Source organism: Thunnus maccoyii, chromosome 10 (genome assembly GCF_910596095.1).
Source record: "Thunnus maccoyii chromosome 10, fThuMac1.1, whole genome shotgun sequence".
NCBI lineage: Eukaryota > Metazoa > Chordata > Actinopteri > Scombriformes > Scombridae > Thunnus > Thunnus maccoyii.
The window spans coordinates 34,317,196-34,333,759 of NC_056542.1; the positions used below are offsets into that span (position 1 = coordinate 34,317,196).

The 16,564-nt window shown below is 39.6% G+C and overlaps 1 protein-coding gene across 1 annotated transcript; it reads right to left on the minus strand.

Annotated features, from left to right (window-relative positions):
- Positions 1 to 55: 55 nt before the first annotated feature.
- tcaim (T cell activation inhibitor, mitochondrial) lies at positions 56 to 13,631 on the minus strand. The gene is made up of 11 exons (XM_042424751.1): positions 13,334 to 13,631; positions 11,548 to 11,648; positions 9,903 to 10,035; positions 9,463 to 9,613; positions 9,131 to 9,386; positions 8,121 to 8,243; positions 5,167 to 5,264; positions 3,972 to 4,063; positions 3,651 to 3,883; positions 3,432 to 3,563; positions 56 to 1,704 (listed from the first exon to the last, which is right to left on the minus strand). Exons 2-11 carry the CDS (start codon positions 11,580 to 11,582, stop codon positions 1,479 to 1,481), a joined length of 1,479 nt encoding a protein of 492 aa, XP_042280685.1. The 5' UTR covers positions 11,583 to 11,648; positions 13,334 to 13,631; the 3' UTR covers positions 56 to 1,478.
- Between the last annotated feature and the right edge of the window lie 2,933 nt (positions 13,632 to 16,564).

The window sequence follows — 16,564 nt, forward strand, 5'->3', positions numbered from 1 at the left end:
GTCTGGGGAGTGTGTCAGAATCAGGGAATGTATTTAATTAACCACACACACACAGTCCAGTCTGAAATTAGTTTTATTTGATAAGAATCATCTGTTACACAGCCATGGTACCTTTACAAAAATAGTTCAAACAGTAAGTGGATGTGTCCACACTTTATTACAGTATCTCACATGTTAAATACTGTTGTGTATCAAACAGCCATCCAGTGAAGCAACTCAACACATATCTTAGTCCACATTCTGGATCACACAGTCCTGGTTAGTCCATATGAAAAAAGTAATATGACACAAAGGTATCAGGGACTGAATCCAACTTGTAGTAGAACACTGTAGGAGAGTCTTTGTTAATGTTTGTGAATTGTCTGGTGAAGTAATAAGTCTTTTCTCAGTCAGTTTCTGACCACATCAGCTACAGTTATATTTGTATATATACTATAAATATACACATACTAGAGTTTGACTTCTGCATGAAAAATCTGCATTTTATACCACTACAGTAGCAAGACAGGGAACTTAAGGGCATCAGTATGCTTCAAATTAAGTGCTTGTAGGATTGTCACACTGTTCTGTTCAGAAATGACAATTTTTGTAATTCTGAAACAGACAACCATACTCAGTCTTTGCAGTGATTGGTCAGGTGTGTTTAGGAAAGAAAGTAGGCTGGGTTTGAACTTCTCTCTCAAGCTCTCTTTTTTCATTCTTAACACAACTTCTTCTATCACTTTTCATGTGAACACGAGTGCCGCAACATGAATGTCTTTGAGGTGAGATTAACACTGTGCTGTGGGCAGGCTTTTCACCCTGCCGTTTAGTGTGGCCATTCAGACCATATTTAAGTTATATCTTTAGATGTGGGCAGACTAACTACTTCATTTAAAGCATACTGAGCCCTTTCGACTGCACTGTTGTCTACTGTTAGTCTGTCAATCAGCTCTGTATTGAATTGAACTGGTTTTAGTTTACATTTAGCTCACAGATTGTGCCTTGAACAGAACCATCATCAGAACCATCTTTCAATTCTTTCTTAGTGCTCTCCTCACAGCAATAAATAATACTGACTTTCTCAAACCACGCACATGTCAAATCAAAAAGCTTCAGTCATATTGCACTTCTGCCACTGGTTCCCAACCTTTTTGGCTTTTTGGGCCCTTCACAGCCAAGCAATGTCTACCCACATCCCTTACCACAGGTTCCATATGTGCAGTTCAACCAAACACTATTTGGTTCTCAGACTTTCATATTTAATTCCTGAAGAGGTCAAAGTCTCCAATATTTCAGAAGATATTCTTTTTCTCTTTCTTGTGAGTCATTTTGTCTACCATCTTGCCTGAACCCCAGGTTGGGAACCACTGATCTCTGATGTGCATCCAGTTTTTCCTCTTCTTTGGCTTCTTTCCTGATATCTAACAAATGATCCTGTTAAACATGTCTATATGCTGCCCGGACGTGCTAAAAATACTTATTTCCAACACTTGGGCTCAGCTCGTCCAGTCCCAGGGGACACACAGGTCCCCATCCTGCATGACTGAGTAGAAGTGAGAAACACAGATGTGGAGGCCCTGCATGAGGGGCGAGCGCTGTTCAACCAGCCTTTTACAGCACAGGATCATCTGGCTGGAGCTGACACTGGGCTCCTTGGACAGACTCCTCAGAGACAGACTGTGGAGACACAGCTTGATCACAGCCTCCTCCTCAGCCTCCAGCCTGGACACACAAAGAAGTATGAGACAATAACAAATATGAGCTGTGGTTTACTATGGGACAAATATAATACAGACAACAGGACAATCTGAGCAATGTTCGTCAGACAGCATTTCAATACAATGGCCTCTTTTGCACTCCTTCTCTTTTGTGTTCCATCGCAAAATATTGACATGGTTTGAAAGTCTGGTAATGTGGCATTTGATTGTGAAACCAACTGAAAGCACTGAATACTAACCAAATAACAAATACCGTGATATGTATGTAGTATGATGGTACTGGATAATAATCTTCTGGAACTCAGTGGCTCTTAGAATTTGTAATGGGAAGAAAGTTCCAAACTCACCTCATGATTAGCAATATTCTTATCAACATTTAAGGTGGGGGAAAAGACCTCAGCAGTGCAAATTAAAAATAAAAATAAATTTACTCAGCTCAAGAAAGGTCAAACCCATAGTGGAACCATGTGAAATCAAAGATGGTGCAGGATCTCTTCTCACTCACTTTCTCACATGATGCTCAGCAGCAGTTTGCTGTGACCAGCTGATATATTACAGAGATACAACTGAATAAAACTGTTGTCTTCTACATCCTCCAACTACCAGTGGCAGCACAGAACACTCTGCTCCCTAGATTAATGCTAACAGGAATGAGGCTTTTATTCTGAAGGATTATGGACATAAGTCAAGATTGTATCAGGGTGGGAATCTTTGAGAATCTCACAATTTGATTCAATTCCGATTCTTTTATGTTCAATTCAATTCAGAATCGATTCTAGAAAAGGGATGGGGGGGTAGGCTATTTTCAGTCTCTTGCTCCAGTAACCATTCACTGGTGTCCTTAATCCACTGAAATACAAATTGAAACATAACTGGCAGATAAGATAAATGGTCCACAGCCTTTTTATTAAAAATGTTAACTGCATGAATTAATTGATTTATTAATGTGAAAGCATCTCTCTACAATATCCTGCCTATATGAGTATAAAAAACTGAGGGGGAGGCAGAGTGCTCCACTATGGTGTTATTAACGTCATGTCTCTAGCAGTGGAGAGCAGCTTCTCTGCTGTGTGTTGGATAGGCATAGCTGTCCAGGAATAGCTGTCCAACACGCTGAGTGGGTGCAGGGTTTTTGAGGTGAAACAAACTGAGAAACAAACAAACTGAACTTTAAGTTGTTTGTGCTGCAGTGTGTGTTGGTCAGCCAGTCTCATTTGTTACTGCTGGAGTTCACTGCTCCGCTCCGCTAATGTTAGTCTCTGAGTGATGGCGTTGAAAGTTTACAATATACTTCACGTTTGTCTAACAAAGGTAATTATATACTTATTAAATCAAAAATGTTTGCAACCGCTCCCTTTTGTGAAAATGAACTCTAGAGTGTGTGCGCTGTAGACTGTTTTGCCCTTTCGTTCCGTCAACATCACGTTATTCACAAACACTTAGAAAATCAATTTTTGACATTTGTGAATCGATGCAGAATCATCCATGTCAGCATTGGGCTGCATCTTAGAATCAAATAAGGCATGGTCACATTATACTTCGAATCGATGGAATTTCTCCACATTCCCTGAAAAAGGGTGTGATGTCACTTGTCACGCTTCTGATATGGGTAAATAGACTGATCAGAGCCATGACAAACCGTGTCTCATACAAGATCACCTGATTTGCAGACGAAATCTCAGGAGAGCTCTCAAGCTTTATACCATTAATAAAGTGGTTTGTGTGACTCACTGGTTTTTGCGGTGGGTGCGTTGTCTGGCTTTGGGGGCATGGCTCTGGAGGAAGGCCTGCAGCTTGGGAGGGTCACAGTTGGTGGGGATAATGAAGTGGCCCATCTCATGAAGACTGGGGGAAGAGCGGTCACTGTGACACAAACGACAAATCATGTCTTCGTTACTGAAACAGCAAAGAGTCATGTGTTTTAGGTGTTGATGGTGTGTGACAGCGTACTTCTCCAACATCATGGTGAGCCCCTGCAGGCTCCTGGGGTGCAGACGAAGCCGTCGGGACAACAGACTCTTGTGGAAGGTGTTGAGGGTGCTGTAATGTTCAGCGATGGGCTGGACTGGTCCCAGCCTCTCCACGTGGACTACCTGAGTCCCACCAAGGAGGAGGCTGATCCTCTCCTTCAGCCACTCTGTCTGCTGCTGCAGGCTACGATAGCTGGGAAGCTGCTCAAACAGCTGGGAGACACACAGGCAGAGGAGGTCAGGAAACAAAGAGGAAACATGCAGAGAACATGTGACAGCAGGAGAACTGCAGCTGCATTACTTTGGTCCACTGATGATGAACATCCATGGTTCCCAGCATGACGTGTCCTGAAGCGTTCATCCCTGACTGGTCACTAAACACAACAATGTGTCCTGGAGGGAAGGTAGAGGAGCAGGTTAAAAAGGAAGTTCATCAATTTTACACATCTACATAAGTCTGTCTACTGGTCTTGGGTAGAAGCACTCAATAAGTGAAAGCAGTACAAGAAAGTCGTCCATGGGACTTAAAATTTTTTAAAAAAATTAGATCTAGGAAAACTACTCAATTGACATCACCTAGCAGGTATTAGAGAGTAAAAGTTTGAATCAGAAAGTCTTCTTTCTGGTCTGGTTACATAAGCCTAGTCAAACATGGACTTCATTACAAGTAACCAAGAGAAAGCAGTTTTTGTGTGCAGCACAAATTTCAACAGAATTGGACATGCATTCTTATTTAGAGATAATATATAGGAATGCATGTGATAGAAGAAACACAATTTTAGTTCCTTTAAATGTATCCACTCTGGTCTGATCCTGCCATGCTGTGTCTTCAATGGAGGGGACTGTGTGAAGGAAAACAAGGAGTCACTTTTGACAAATAAGAAGCATCCCAGGAGATCACACCGAAACAAAACATGCATCCTTGAATTCTTCAGTTGTATGATCTTCAAATTAAGGAGAGATGTGATGAATATTAATCCCATGTGACCATACCTTTACAGACTGATGTGTTATTTATTTGGGGTGGCTGTGGCTCAGGAGGTAGAGCGAGTCGTCCACTAATCAGTAGATCGGCGGTTTGATGTCAATGTGTCCTTGGGCAAGATACTTAACCCCAAATCGCTCCTGATGGCTGTGCCATCAGTGTATGAATGTGTGTGAATGGTTAGTTTCCTCTGATGGGCAGGTTGGGACCTTGCATGGTAGCCCCTGTACCCATTCAGTGTATGAATGTGTGTGAATGAGTGAATGTGATTTGTAGTGTAAAAGCGCTTTGAGTGGTCGGAAGACTAGAAAGGCGCTATAAAAGTACAGTCCATTTACCATTTTATTTAGCTCTTGATTGGCTGAACACCTAACACCTGATAAGGTGTAGAGATGGAAAATATGCAGGACCTGGAGAACCACTGCTTTAATCACATGCTATGATCTTGTCCAGATAGAAAGACTGACTGCAGAGATTTGGCTTATCAGCTGTCCTCAGTGAGACTCTTTACCTTGTAGGTTGTTCAGGGCCTCAGGGTTCTGCTGAGACAGCCGGCTCAGACTCTGAAGCTGACAGCACCTGTGGGCCACTCCCCAGCTGCGCTGCCACCTGCACAACACAACTGATGTCATCATCATGTTAACACATACTGAAATTTGTATTGCTTCATGCACAACATTCAATTCATTCTCATCAGTTATGGAATTTTTATTGGACTTTAATAGTTGTAACCCACAGAAGACAATCCACAAATGTATACCATGATCCACAAATATTTAACTATCCACCAACATGTATTTTTTATTTGTGTTGTGTAAAGTCATATCCACAAAAATACTGAGCCATATGCAAATACTTGTAACTTACTCTGTAAACATTTATGCATTTGTGGATCCATTTGTGCATTTGAAACTGGTTTTGCACAATTGTGGATAGCTTCCTGTCAGTCTGTGGGAAATCTGACATTTGTGACTTCTGTCCTGTTTGTTTGAATTGGATTTTTGTCCAATTTGTACCAAAGCTGATCTGTAGAAACAATCCACAAATGTGAGGTGCAGTCACTAGCTACACCTGCAGGTGGAGACATTCCCTCACACTACAACTACAACTACAATCTGCACTGGAAAAAGGCTAAAATAATAGTCTACCTAGCGTCTGCATCCATACAACAGGAGAAAACAAGGACAGCAGCCTGGCTTCAGCAATAAAAAATAAATATAATTTTTTTTGTGCTTGTATTGCACACACACCCACCTGCCTGCTGCTTTGACCAGAGTTGACCTAATTCCCGAGTTAAAATAAAATACACTTAAGTGTACTTAAAATTTAAAAGAACAGCACTGAGTACATTTAACGCACACTATTACTTTTTGTATCAAATTTCTGTTTTGCTGTACTGTCATAGTGTATTTTAACCAAGTTGTTTTAAATACTCTAAGTACATTAATATGCAGTACCTTTATAGTTGTACTACAATGTATTCATTAAAAAGTGTATTACTTTTTAATACCAAAAGTGTACAACAATTGCAACACCTTTAAGCACACTTTAATCATTTTACATAAAAGTATGCTATAAGTACACTGGAATGCAGTATTCTGAAGTGGGCTTTATGGAATACATGTGAAAATGTACTTAGTATACTTTTATAAATCTTTCTTTAAATACTCTTGACATCCAATACCAGTGTGTGTAATACAACTATTTGTTTTACTAAGTATAATGTTAATAAATACAATAGTAGTACACTTTGAATTTATTGTATTTGCACTTATAAAAAGTAATTCAATATGCAGTAGGATAGTATTCAAGTTGCAATTTAATATGTTTATTAATAGTGTGTATATGTTAGATATAACATAACATATGTTAATACCAAAGAGTGAACAAAAAGTGCATTAGTGCTTTAATCATTTTACATCACAGTATGTTATAAGTTAATTGAAATGCAGTATTCCTGAGTGGGCTTTATAGAACACATAAGTACTATGATTTTCATATACTTTTACAAATCTTTCTTTAACAACTCTGACAGGAAAGTGTAAAATAATAAACATAAATAAATGTATACAGTGTAACTTAAGTAGTAACTAGAATATTTGCGTTTTGTGAAGAAGATGCATGTGAAAGCAACAGGCTGTTAGCTGCTGCTGCTGCTGCCAACTGCTGCTGCTGCAAGTTTCTACTAGTAGTGCCCCCTATGGATAGAACTGTATCCAATGTCACACACTCGTGCAATGTGGCTGTATGTACAACATTCACAAATTTGGTTGCAATCCAATTCAGTATTGACGAGTTATAGCCTGCAGTGCATCAGGCCTTCAAAAGTTTGGTAACCAATTACAGACAAATGGTAACCAACATCCAAAAACAAGCTAATAAGATTTGTTGGGGGTCCAAAACATAAAACACCTATTAACTGACCACATGGTGGCACTATTAGCACTGTGTTTTGATATGTTGAGCATTTACACAAGGGACACCTCTACATGAAGTATGAATAATTTTGCACTTTTAGTTTTTGAGGTATTAGCTTTCAAACATTTGTCCCATAGACTAATCTGCTGCAATACCAATTGGACAAAAATCCGCAAGCAAACAGGAGGGAAGTCACAAATGTCATGTGGCCCACATACTGACAGGAAGTGATCCACAAATGCACATGTACAAATGCATCCACAAATGCGTAAATATCACTTAAAATGTATTTTTGTGGTGAAACTATTTACATTTGTAAAACCTTTATCATTTTTATCTCAAATTAAAATATGTGTTTACAGAGTAAGTTATGCATATTTGCAAATCGCTCTGTATTTTTGAGGATGTGACTTTACACAACACAAATAAAAAAATACATGTTTGTGGATAGTGAAATATTTGTGGATCATGGTACACATTTGTGGATTGTCTTCTGTGGTTTACAACTACTGAAGTCCAATAAAAACTTCCATAATCAGTCTCACTGCCCATAAGAACTGATATTAAATTTATTATTCTGACATTCAAATCCTCAATGACTTCTGACTGCTCACTCTCTAAACTAAAGAGCCAGGATGTTGGAAATGAGAAGTTGTGATTATTTTGCAAGGAGCAAGGCTGATCAGATGCCGTCAGACAGGTGACTAGACTCAGGTAGCAGGTGTGTGTTATGTACTGAAGGTGGAAACACAGAGAAAGCGCCAACTAGGTTTCATGCACAGGTAGTGCAGAGGGCAAATGTCAAACAAATGAACTACGACCTGGGAAATCGTGCACAATTTAACCAATTACACCTCTCATATGTTTCTTGTAAACAATGTAACTTGGAGCTTATTACTTTACAACTCTCTGATCAGATGCAACTCCTTTACTGATCTGTATCATTGTAATAGCAGAAACAGCAATAACAGTGAGAGCAGCATTTCAAAGTGCTTTCTGTGTCTTTCTGCCATAAGTGTTGGAGGGACGCAGTAGTGGTGAGTGTACCTGATGTCAGCCAGGTGAAATTTGAGGCCTAGTTCCTTCTTCAGTCTGTGTAACTCTTCTCTCCGAGGGAGACTAGCACTGTGCTTCTTCGTTGCCTCAGGCTCGTTGTTTCTTAGCCACAAACTGACAAAGACAAAATAAAACAACTCAGACATGAAATAACTTGAAAATGTACTTCATATTTCCTACTCCTCTTTAGAGATTGTCAATGATCTATCCCTCTTATGCCAAAGTTCATTTGATTCAAATGAATGTGTGAAATTTGGTGGGCACTCAGGGATTTACCATTCACTAATGGCATACTAGGCCTTACTGCTTACTAGATCTGGTTACTTTACTTCTCATTATCAATAAATGTTAAAAAAATACACCTACCAACATCTCTAAATCTCACTAGTGAACATGTTTTGACTTGTTTGTTTAATCTGTACACCAAACTAAAAGTAAAAACAACAGTTTGTGGTTCTAGAGGGTAGTTATGTGCTGAACTGTTTCTTACAATGCATGATATTTCCGTCTGTACCAAAAAGTACTGATGTTCAGTTGTAACTGAGTTGTAATTGTGTTGTGATACAGAGCTGAGGTCCAGTGCAGTGTTTCTCCTGTAACTGTACAGGCCTGGTGGGCCGCCAGGCCAAAAATTTTTTTTAAATGCCAAAAATAACACTAAATACCTATTCACTCAGAAATCAATAGTGTTTGGGAGCCTCTGAGCAGCAATGTTTTGAAACATGAGTCTATGTCTGTGTCGATGCCTGGAAAATTCCTGGTAGTGTAGCTCCTTTTAAGGAATAGGGCAGTGCATAAGTGAGTGAGTGGTTAAATGAGACAGCAAGCGGCAGAAAAGTGACGGTGAATGCAAGTTGACCAGAGGAAAAGGTTAACAGTAAGTTATCAATCTGGCAGTAAATACAGTACGGGTTACAGTGTGTCAGTTAATAAACACCGCAGTTCACCCACCCACCAGGCCAAAGTAGTCAACCTAGGGAAAACACTGCACTGTTACTAACTTGAGTGTAGGCTCTACTCTCTTGGCCTGCTGCAGCTCCTGCTCAGGGTCTCTGAAGCCAGTGAAGGTGTAGTAACTCTTATCCCATTTGATGGGTCTGTAGAAAGGAACGCCTGCCTCAGCTGGATGTTTAGATGCTTCTGCATTGGCTTTCAGTCCCTTCATGTGCTCCATGGGCAGGCTGCAGGACTTCAACACATTCATCACCGTGCTCAAAACATCGTTTGTGTGCAGGGTGAAACTCACTGAACGGAACCCTGTAAACCAATGGGAGGTTTAAGATTCCTTAACAGACCTTCTGAATATTATGAGCAATATCATCAGAAACTGTACCTGAGGTGAGGAGGTCTGGGGGTACATCACTGCTGTCCTTTGTGTCCCTCACATAAAAGGTGAGCTTCATTGGCTGAACTGAGCCTGACCTGGGCTTCTGCAGGTTTTCCAAATAGCCATTTAGTCTCTTTAATGAATTTTCATTCACTTCCTGCAAAACACAGCATCAAATGTTCTACACACGGTGTGGTGAAGCTGCCTCTTCCACAAATTCCTTGCATGGCCCTCCAGCAAAACATTACACTTCTGTGTTGATGAGAGCCTGTTGCTACACACACAAGGACACACTGTGCTACTGTCTGAACACAACCTTACAACACCTTATGTCAGTCTGACCATAAGTCAAAGTTAACAGTCTCAATTCAATTACTTCAGATTTGTTTGATTCACAACATAATATTTGGTTGTGTTTATGAATTACTAAACAATGAGAGACCTACCCGTTCCTTGGGATATTGACCGAAAAAGTCAGGATGGACTGCAAAGTAAAATGGTCTGAGTGCATTGACAGCATCTGCACCTGACAGAGCTCTCTGCTGCACTAAATGTGTGGCCACATGTGTCCGCTCCAGTCTGTAGAGAAAAAGATATGGAAGTTAAGGGGTTTTTATAGTCCAGAGTTGAGTGACTAACTAGGGCTGTAACTAATGATTATTTGATAATTGATTAATCTATTGCTTGTTTTTCAACGTATTGTTGACTCTAAAAAATATCTGATACATTACTTCAAATGTACAATACATTATTAAAATTGTTGTACATTCATTTTCTGTCAATCATTTCAGCACTGCTCAATACATGAACTCCTACTCCTTCAACTACATTTTATTATTAGAGAAGATGGTGAATACAGGAGTCTGATACAGGACTCTGTTCAGTAGTGCTAGCAGAACTGCCTCCATCTCAGTGCAAACAAAACCAAAGAGTTGGTGGTAGATTTTATTTTCACATGACAAAACATCCCACAATCACACCAGTGAATATCCAAGAAGTGGACACAGGTTGTTCAGTCATATATATACCTGGATGTTCACCTCAACCCAAAACTGGATTGAAATGTTTAATGTGCACATAATGTGGTTCTGTATGAAACTTTAGACACATATGATCAATGAATAATCATCTTATATTTCTCATGGTGTAATCACACTGATGGAACATTCCTATCAAATAAATGTAGTTTGAAAGAGAGTTTTTTTAGGCTGCGTGTAGTCTGTATGTATTTTACCAGCATTTTGTTTAAATTTACATTTATTGAAATATAGTCAGTGAATGCTGATGAACTTCTAAAAATGTACCCTCAGGTTTCACCTCAATGCTTTTTCAACTGCAAATCACCAAACTCATAATTACTGGATCAGACTGTGAGCTTACAATTGTGTCTCTATGTAAAATATCTCTTACCTGTTTGATCTATATTTTTTCTATCTTCAACTATATTTTTCATCTTCAGTTGCTGCCTCCTGTGTTTTGTCCATCAGACTAAAACTGAACAAATATATTTAAAACATAATGTAGGCTACAGCCTAATACACAGTCAGATTCCACCACTTTATCATCCATTAAGGAAATTCAGGTCTGGTAAATGATAATTTAATGGACGACCCTGAATAAAACTTTATTGTGTTGCTTATTGACACTTTTCCCCAGTCTAACTCAGCCTCTGTCACTGCTGCTGTGTTTATTGAAGGTATACAGTAAGTGCACAGTCCACAGACATGAATGCCTCTACCTCCACTGGATTAAAATGGAGGCTTTTATTTACCTGTTGCCATGATGAATTGTAGCATAGAAGCTTAATTGTAGCTTTTTTCACTCAAAATGCATGCACTTAAGTATGAGTGAACATAGTCAGAGTTGATTGAACGGACTCTGATAATCTGTTCTGGAACCAAAAACTCAGTTTCCCATCTCAGGATTTATCAACTAAGAGTTCAGGGATAGGCTCAGAGTTTGTTAAACATGCTTTCTGGAATAGACCCACGGTGATGACCGAATTCATGTGAGCTCCAGCTGTTCTTAAGTTGATACAGCTACAATAATACCATGCACACAGTCCTGTCATATATCCCAAATGAGTGTTACCTGATGGTGCAGCGCAGGAGGGAGTTGACAGACATTGCTGATGCTGTTTGTCAACAGATGAGCCTTAAATCATGACCTCTGCAGCCAGTCCATCAACAGGTCTGATATCAAAAGACATGATTTTACCAAATTGTCACACAGCATCTGTCATCAGGACAGTACAGCTTTCAGCAGTATTCCTCCCAACAGGCCGGTGGTTGGGAAAGGGGTCACTATAACCAGAGGCCTGTACCACGAAGCAAGTTATGTTTAGTCTGGCTCTCTTTGGGTTGGCTGGTTTCACTTCACCTAACATTGTCCGTCCTTGATAACAGGTATCAGGAAGCTGGCTAGAAACTAGCTCAGTCAACTCTGGGTTTTCCAGCTAGGAGTGTGTTCATATGAAAGAGGTGGGACTGTTAATTATGGGCAATATCATCAGATCCATGAATGAAGTACTTAATATGATATGAAATGAAACAGTGATACCTAGGGCAAATTTTGGTTATGATGGCAGCACAGTCGTACAATGTAGACACATGAGAAATAATTCCCAAATATTAAGTCTACAGCTTAAAAAAAAGTGTGTGATTATACAAGTCTTTAGTATATAGCAGGCCTATCTATATGTATTTTTTGCTTTTTTTGTCAGATGATAAACAAACTATTCTGAGTATGTGATGCTTATATAAAAGTTACAGTAATGTCAGACGTTGTTGTTTCTGCTGCCAAAACAGAGGAGAGGAAAGGTAGTCAGTGCCTGATGAGGTCTATTTGACCCAAATGTTGCATTTATAATGATGGGAGCTAACAGTGTGTGGATTATTTTTCTTATAAAAGACAACAGAGGATTTAGTTTTTATTTCCAATATCACCACAAAGTCACCTCATGTTATTCTGTGCTGAGAGTAAAATCACAGAGACTGTCAGCAAGCCCTTTAGGAACGAAAGAAACTTTGCACAATTGAAATACAGCTTCACTCACCATTATGTGTTTAGTGCCATTAACTATCACTCCGTTTGTTAGCTCTGTTTTAAAACCAGAGTGGAAATGGAAAGCCGGGAAATGTAAAATGATTCTACTGAATATATATTGCTCTTTTTTACCTGTCACTTTATTGTAAACTCAGGACTTTTGTTCATGTCAGGATCCTGTAAGAATGATGACTCTGTTTTTCCAATGATCCGACTGGTCAGTGGACGGATGCTGACAAATTGTGATGTGATCCTCTGACTGTTCAACATAAGTTACCATGGTGATTTATCCCGGTTAAAAGTGAGCCAACTTCATAATGCCTAAAGATAGCTGACGAACACTAAGCTTCGTGGTACACGCCCCTGACACCGCAACAGGAAATCAGTGTTCAAGTTTATCAGTAATGCTCTTTGGCACATTCTAAACTACAGCATAAAGCAGCTACTTCTGTAAAGCTGCTTTGTAAGCTATGGTAAGCTCTTTCATGTATGACAACTAAAAGCAACACACCACCAGACCATCAAAACAACTACCAAATTATGTAATATAATAATAACTACAGTTTATGTACTAAACAAACAAAAAGAAGACATATCTTCCCTGCAGTAAGGTTAGCTAGTACTTCAGCTTTGTTTGCTGTGTGACTTCTACTCAATGACAGCAAGAAAACATGGCTCCAGTTAGCTTCTCTCGCTAGCATATTAAGTAGTAGCATTATATGCCTTTTGGTTGTGAGCTGTTACTGTCTAGCTATCACAGCTACAATAAATCACAAATAATGGTAGTTATTAAGGTGGCCTGTGACAACAAACAGCGAGGCTCTGCCCTCACCGTAAGGACCACTGCTTCAGGTTAGCTGCGTCTGTGTTGGTTTTCCTCCTTCCTCTGGCTCTTCTTTGGCAAATGAGCTACACTTGTCCGCCACCACCTGGGCTGGAGTACGACTCAGTACTCCAGCAGTGAGGAGAAGGATCAATAGTTAGAGCTGGAGTTTTTAGAGTTCAAAGTATTATCACTGCTATATCGCCACATTAACAAAACTGATTCCACAGCCTACACCGTCAAATTTACAAAGATGAAATTTGGAAGATAGGTAGAAAGGTTGCAGATCTGGCCAAACACAAAAATGGATCCATGTCCAACGCAGGGGGGCGCTTTACACACACACACACACACACACACACACACACACACACACACACACACACACACACACACACACAAGCGCGCGCGCGCACACACACACACACACACACACACACGCAGTCTGTCTCGCTCAAGAGCTTGTCATTGTCACAGAATCCTGTGCATTTAATTCAGTGGTTAACGGTCATGCAGGACAGTCAGAAGGATATGACTTCACATTCCAACTTGATGAACTGTTTGGTTCAGACTGTTGGTTTTTTGCCAAAATGAGGAAGTTTTCTTTTAAAGTTTCAGGTTTACTCTTGGTCTCATATTCCAACTAAAAGAAATATTTTAAAAAGTATAACATTATAACAAAGGTACAAAAATATATTCCGAACCAATCAGTTCAGAGGCCAGGGGCCATACAGGAATTTGGCCCTCCAAGGAGAAATCAGCATCATCGCCGTTTTAACGCACGGGCCTACCAGGGCTCAAGCTTGGGAAAAAAATAAAATAAAACTCACGGGGAGGGATAAAAAAGTCATGCCTCCTTGGTACGTTTCTTTGTACGTTTGTGGTGTCTGGGTTTAGAACGAAGTGAGACATGACCTTATGGCTGTGGTGTTTGTTTTGCTGTCAGCAACAGTTGTTGCATTTGCACTTTTAGTTTCACTCTTTTTTAATCTTTCTCTCATGTCTTTCTGTTTCTGTTTCTAAGAAGCTTGTTTAAACCTCTGAACTTCAGTTTGTGGCATTACTATTATTCGGAGTTGTTGTCGGTGTGATGCCGGAGCGCGAAGTTTGAAGCAGAGGTTCGTATGCCGTCTGCAAAGAGTAAAGAAGCACAAGAGATTAAACTGAACTGATTAGGGGTTGTGGGGAAAACAAAACAGACCCTTTGGCGAGTGGATTGAACTCTGAGACTCTGGGATGAGTTAAACACACACACCCTCACACACACACAAAACCCGAACCCTTCTTCACTCTTCATCGTTACCTGGCACCCCCATACACAGCAAAGTATATCTCAGCTTCCACTCGGGCATCATCCATCAGCTGAGCTGGTGCTACGGCGCTGCTAGCTTAGAAACATCTGTGAAGTTTGCGGACATAGTAGCTAAATCTGTCCATGGAAAAATAATTTGTTTCAGCGGATATCTTAGTTACAACGAGATTGAGCTAGCAAAGCAGTTTTGTGTTTATGTGTGAGGTATTTATTCAGTTTGGGAAATGCCGCGATTTCCAGAAAGCATCAGCTGAAGTTGGCTGGCTGAGTCAGCAGGGACTAGAAATCATCTCTGTTGCTAGGTTGTTACTAAGGGTCGACCTACCTGCTAGAGTATTTAACTAGGTTTTATTACATCAGATTCTACTGACGTGAGTGATTGTTTAGTCATACCCCATGTATTTTCATGGAAATGGAGATAACACAAGCAAAAGTTTCTCTATTTTTAGAGCGTACTGCCTCACAATATGAATACATTTTGTTTATATATTTTATTTTATTGGTGAATGTTGTATAATCGCAATATTACACGACAGGGTGTGCTTTACCTTATTGTTGGCACTGCAGTGATACTTGCGGTTTACTGTCACTGCCGTGTCGTGTCATGATGGTAAAGCACACCCTCGCGTGTAATATTGCTTAATTTGATACCATGGCAAAACCAGAAATCCCATTCAGGACACACTCCTTTATTTAAAAACGTTTTTATAAACATTAACAATTGAACAGAAACTTTGTGTGCTTCATTATTTAAGCATACAGCCTGCATTAGAATAAGAGTTACAAATTGAATATTGGCCTGTAACCTTCTAGTAGAAAGCAAAGCAGCCCAAAAACAGTCATTTCAAATCAGAGGGACTGTAAGAAATGTGATGCTGTAACAACAAATACAGTTGTGTGATTATATGCTCTCATTTTGGTTTGCAATCCTGTAGCTATGACTGAAACTTTAAGTGTTTCAGCATTTTAACAAACACTCTGGCTATATTAGAATAATAACACTGAGTTATAGAGTGAGTGTTGATACCAACTAAGAATGCTGGTATTAGTATAATTTTCTAAATGCTGGTATTGATTTGGTATCTATATGTCTATGGTATCCATGTATTGATTCTTTTGACATCCCTAATTATATCCACTTTATAATGTGGTTATCAAGTTGTGTAGAAGAATTATTCCCAAACTGGGATCCAAAGACCTCCAGGAGTCCTTGAGAGGGCTGCAGGGGTTTCCCGCGAAAGCACGAAATAGATTAATTTCACTTATATTACACTAACTTCCAGGGAGTGTGTCTTCTGAGAGGGGATTTTTTTCAGACAAAATCCTCTCAAACACGGGTCTGTGGTCTATTGTGCATCTATTTTGGAGGTCCTCAACATGAAAAAGTTTGAGATTGCTGTGAGTGTGTGGACAAACTGTCACATCACATTGTTGTGAGTGTGTGGACAAATGTATACAAGACAGTGCTATATAGTATTGAGCTGTTTATTTATTATTCATTGTTTGTTGTATAATATTATCTGTTGTACTGATATCTTTACTTTTGTGTACTTTCAGAAAAAGAGGAGGATGATTAGTACACTGCACTATTCACAAACATCCTTCTCTCAGAAGTGGTTCCTGGTGGTTTGCACTACACATTTGTCCAACAATCCAACATATGGAAGTCAGGGACAAAAATATTTTAGCCTTAAACTTACTGGCATTAACTGTCACTCAGTTTGGTGTATAAGAATAAGTTCAAAAGCAGTTGATCTTAGAGATGCACAGCCTCTGTGTTCAACATTAACTGATGTCAACTGCCCCAGGAGTGCATTTGTTTTGTTATATAATGTATGTTCACTTTGACAGCATTAAATAAAACCTTATGTGATGTAAGGTAAAGGTCTTTACGTGTATGTTAAGTAAAAAACTTTACTCTGGAATTC

Excerpts from the sequence above, each read along its gene's own strand:
- tcaim (XM_042424751.1), bottom strand. The coding sequence starts at position 11,582 with ATGTCTGTCAACTCCCTCCTGCGCTGCACCATCAG. Across the intron at positions 5,265-8,120 it reads TTTCACCTGGCTGACATCAG|GTGGCAGCGCAGCTGGGGAG; the intron begins GTACACTCACCA and ends TGTGTTGTGCAG. Across the intron at positions 3,884-3,971 it reads TTCATCATCAGTGGACCAAA|CTGTTTGAGCAGCTTCCCAG; the intron begins GTAATGCAGCTG and ends TGTGTCTCCCAG.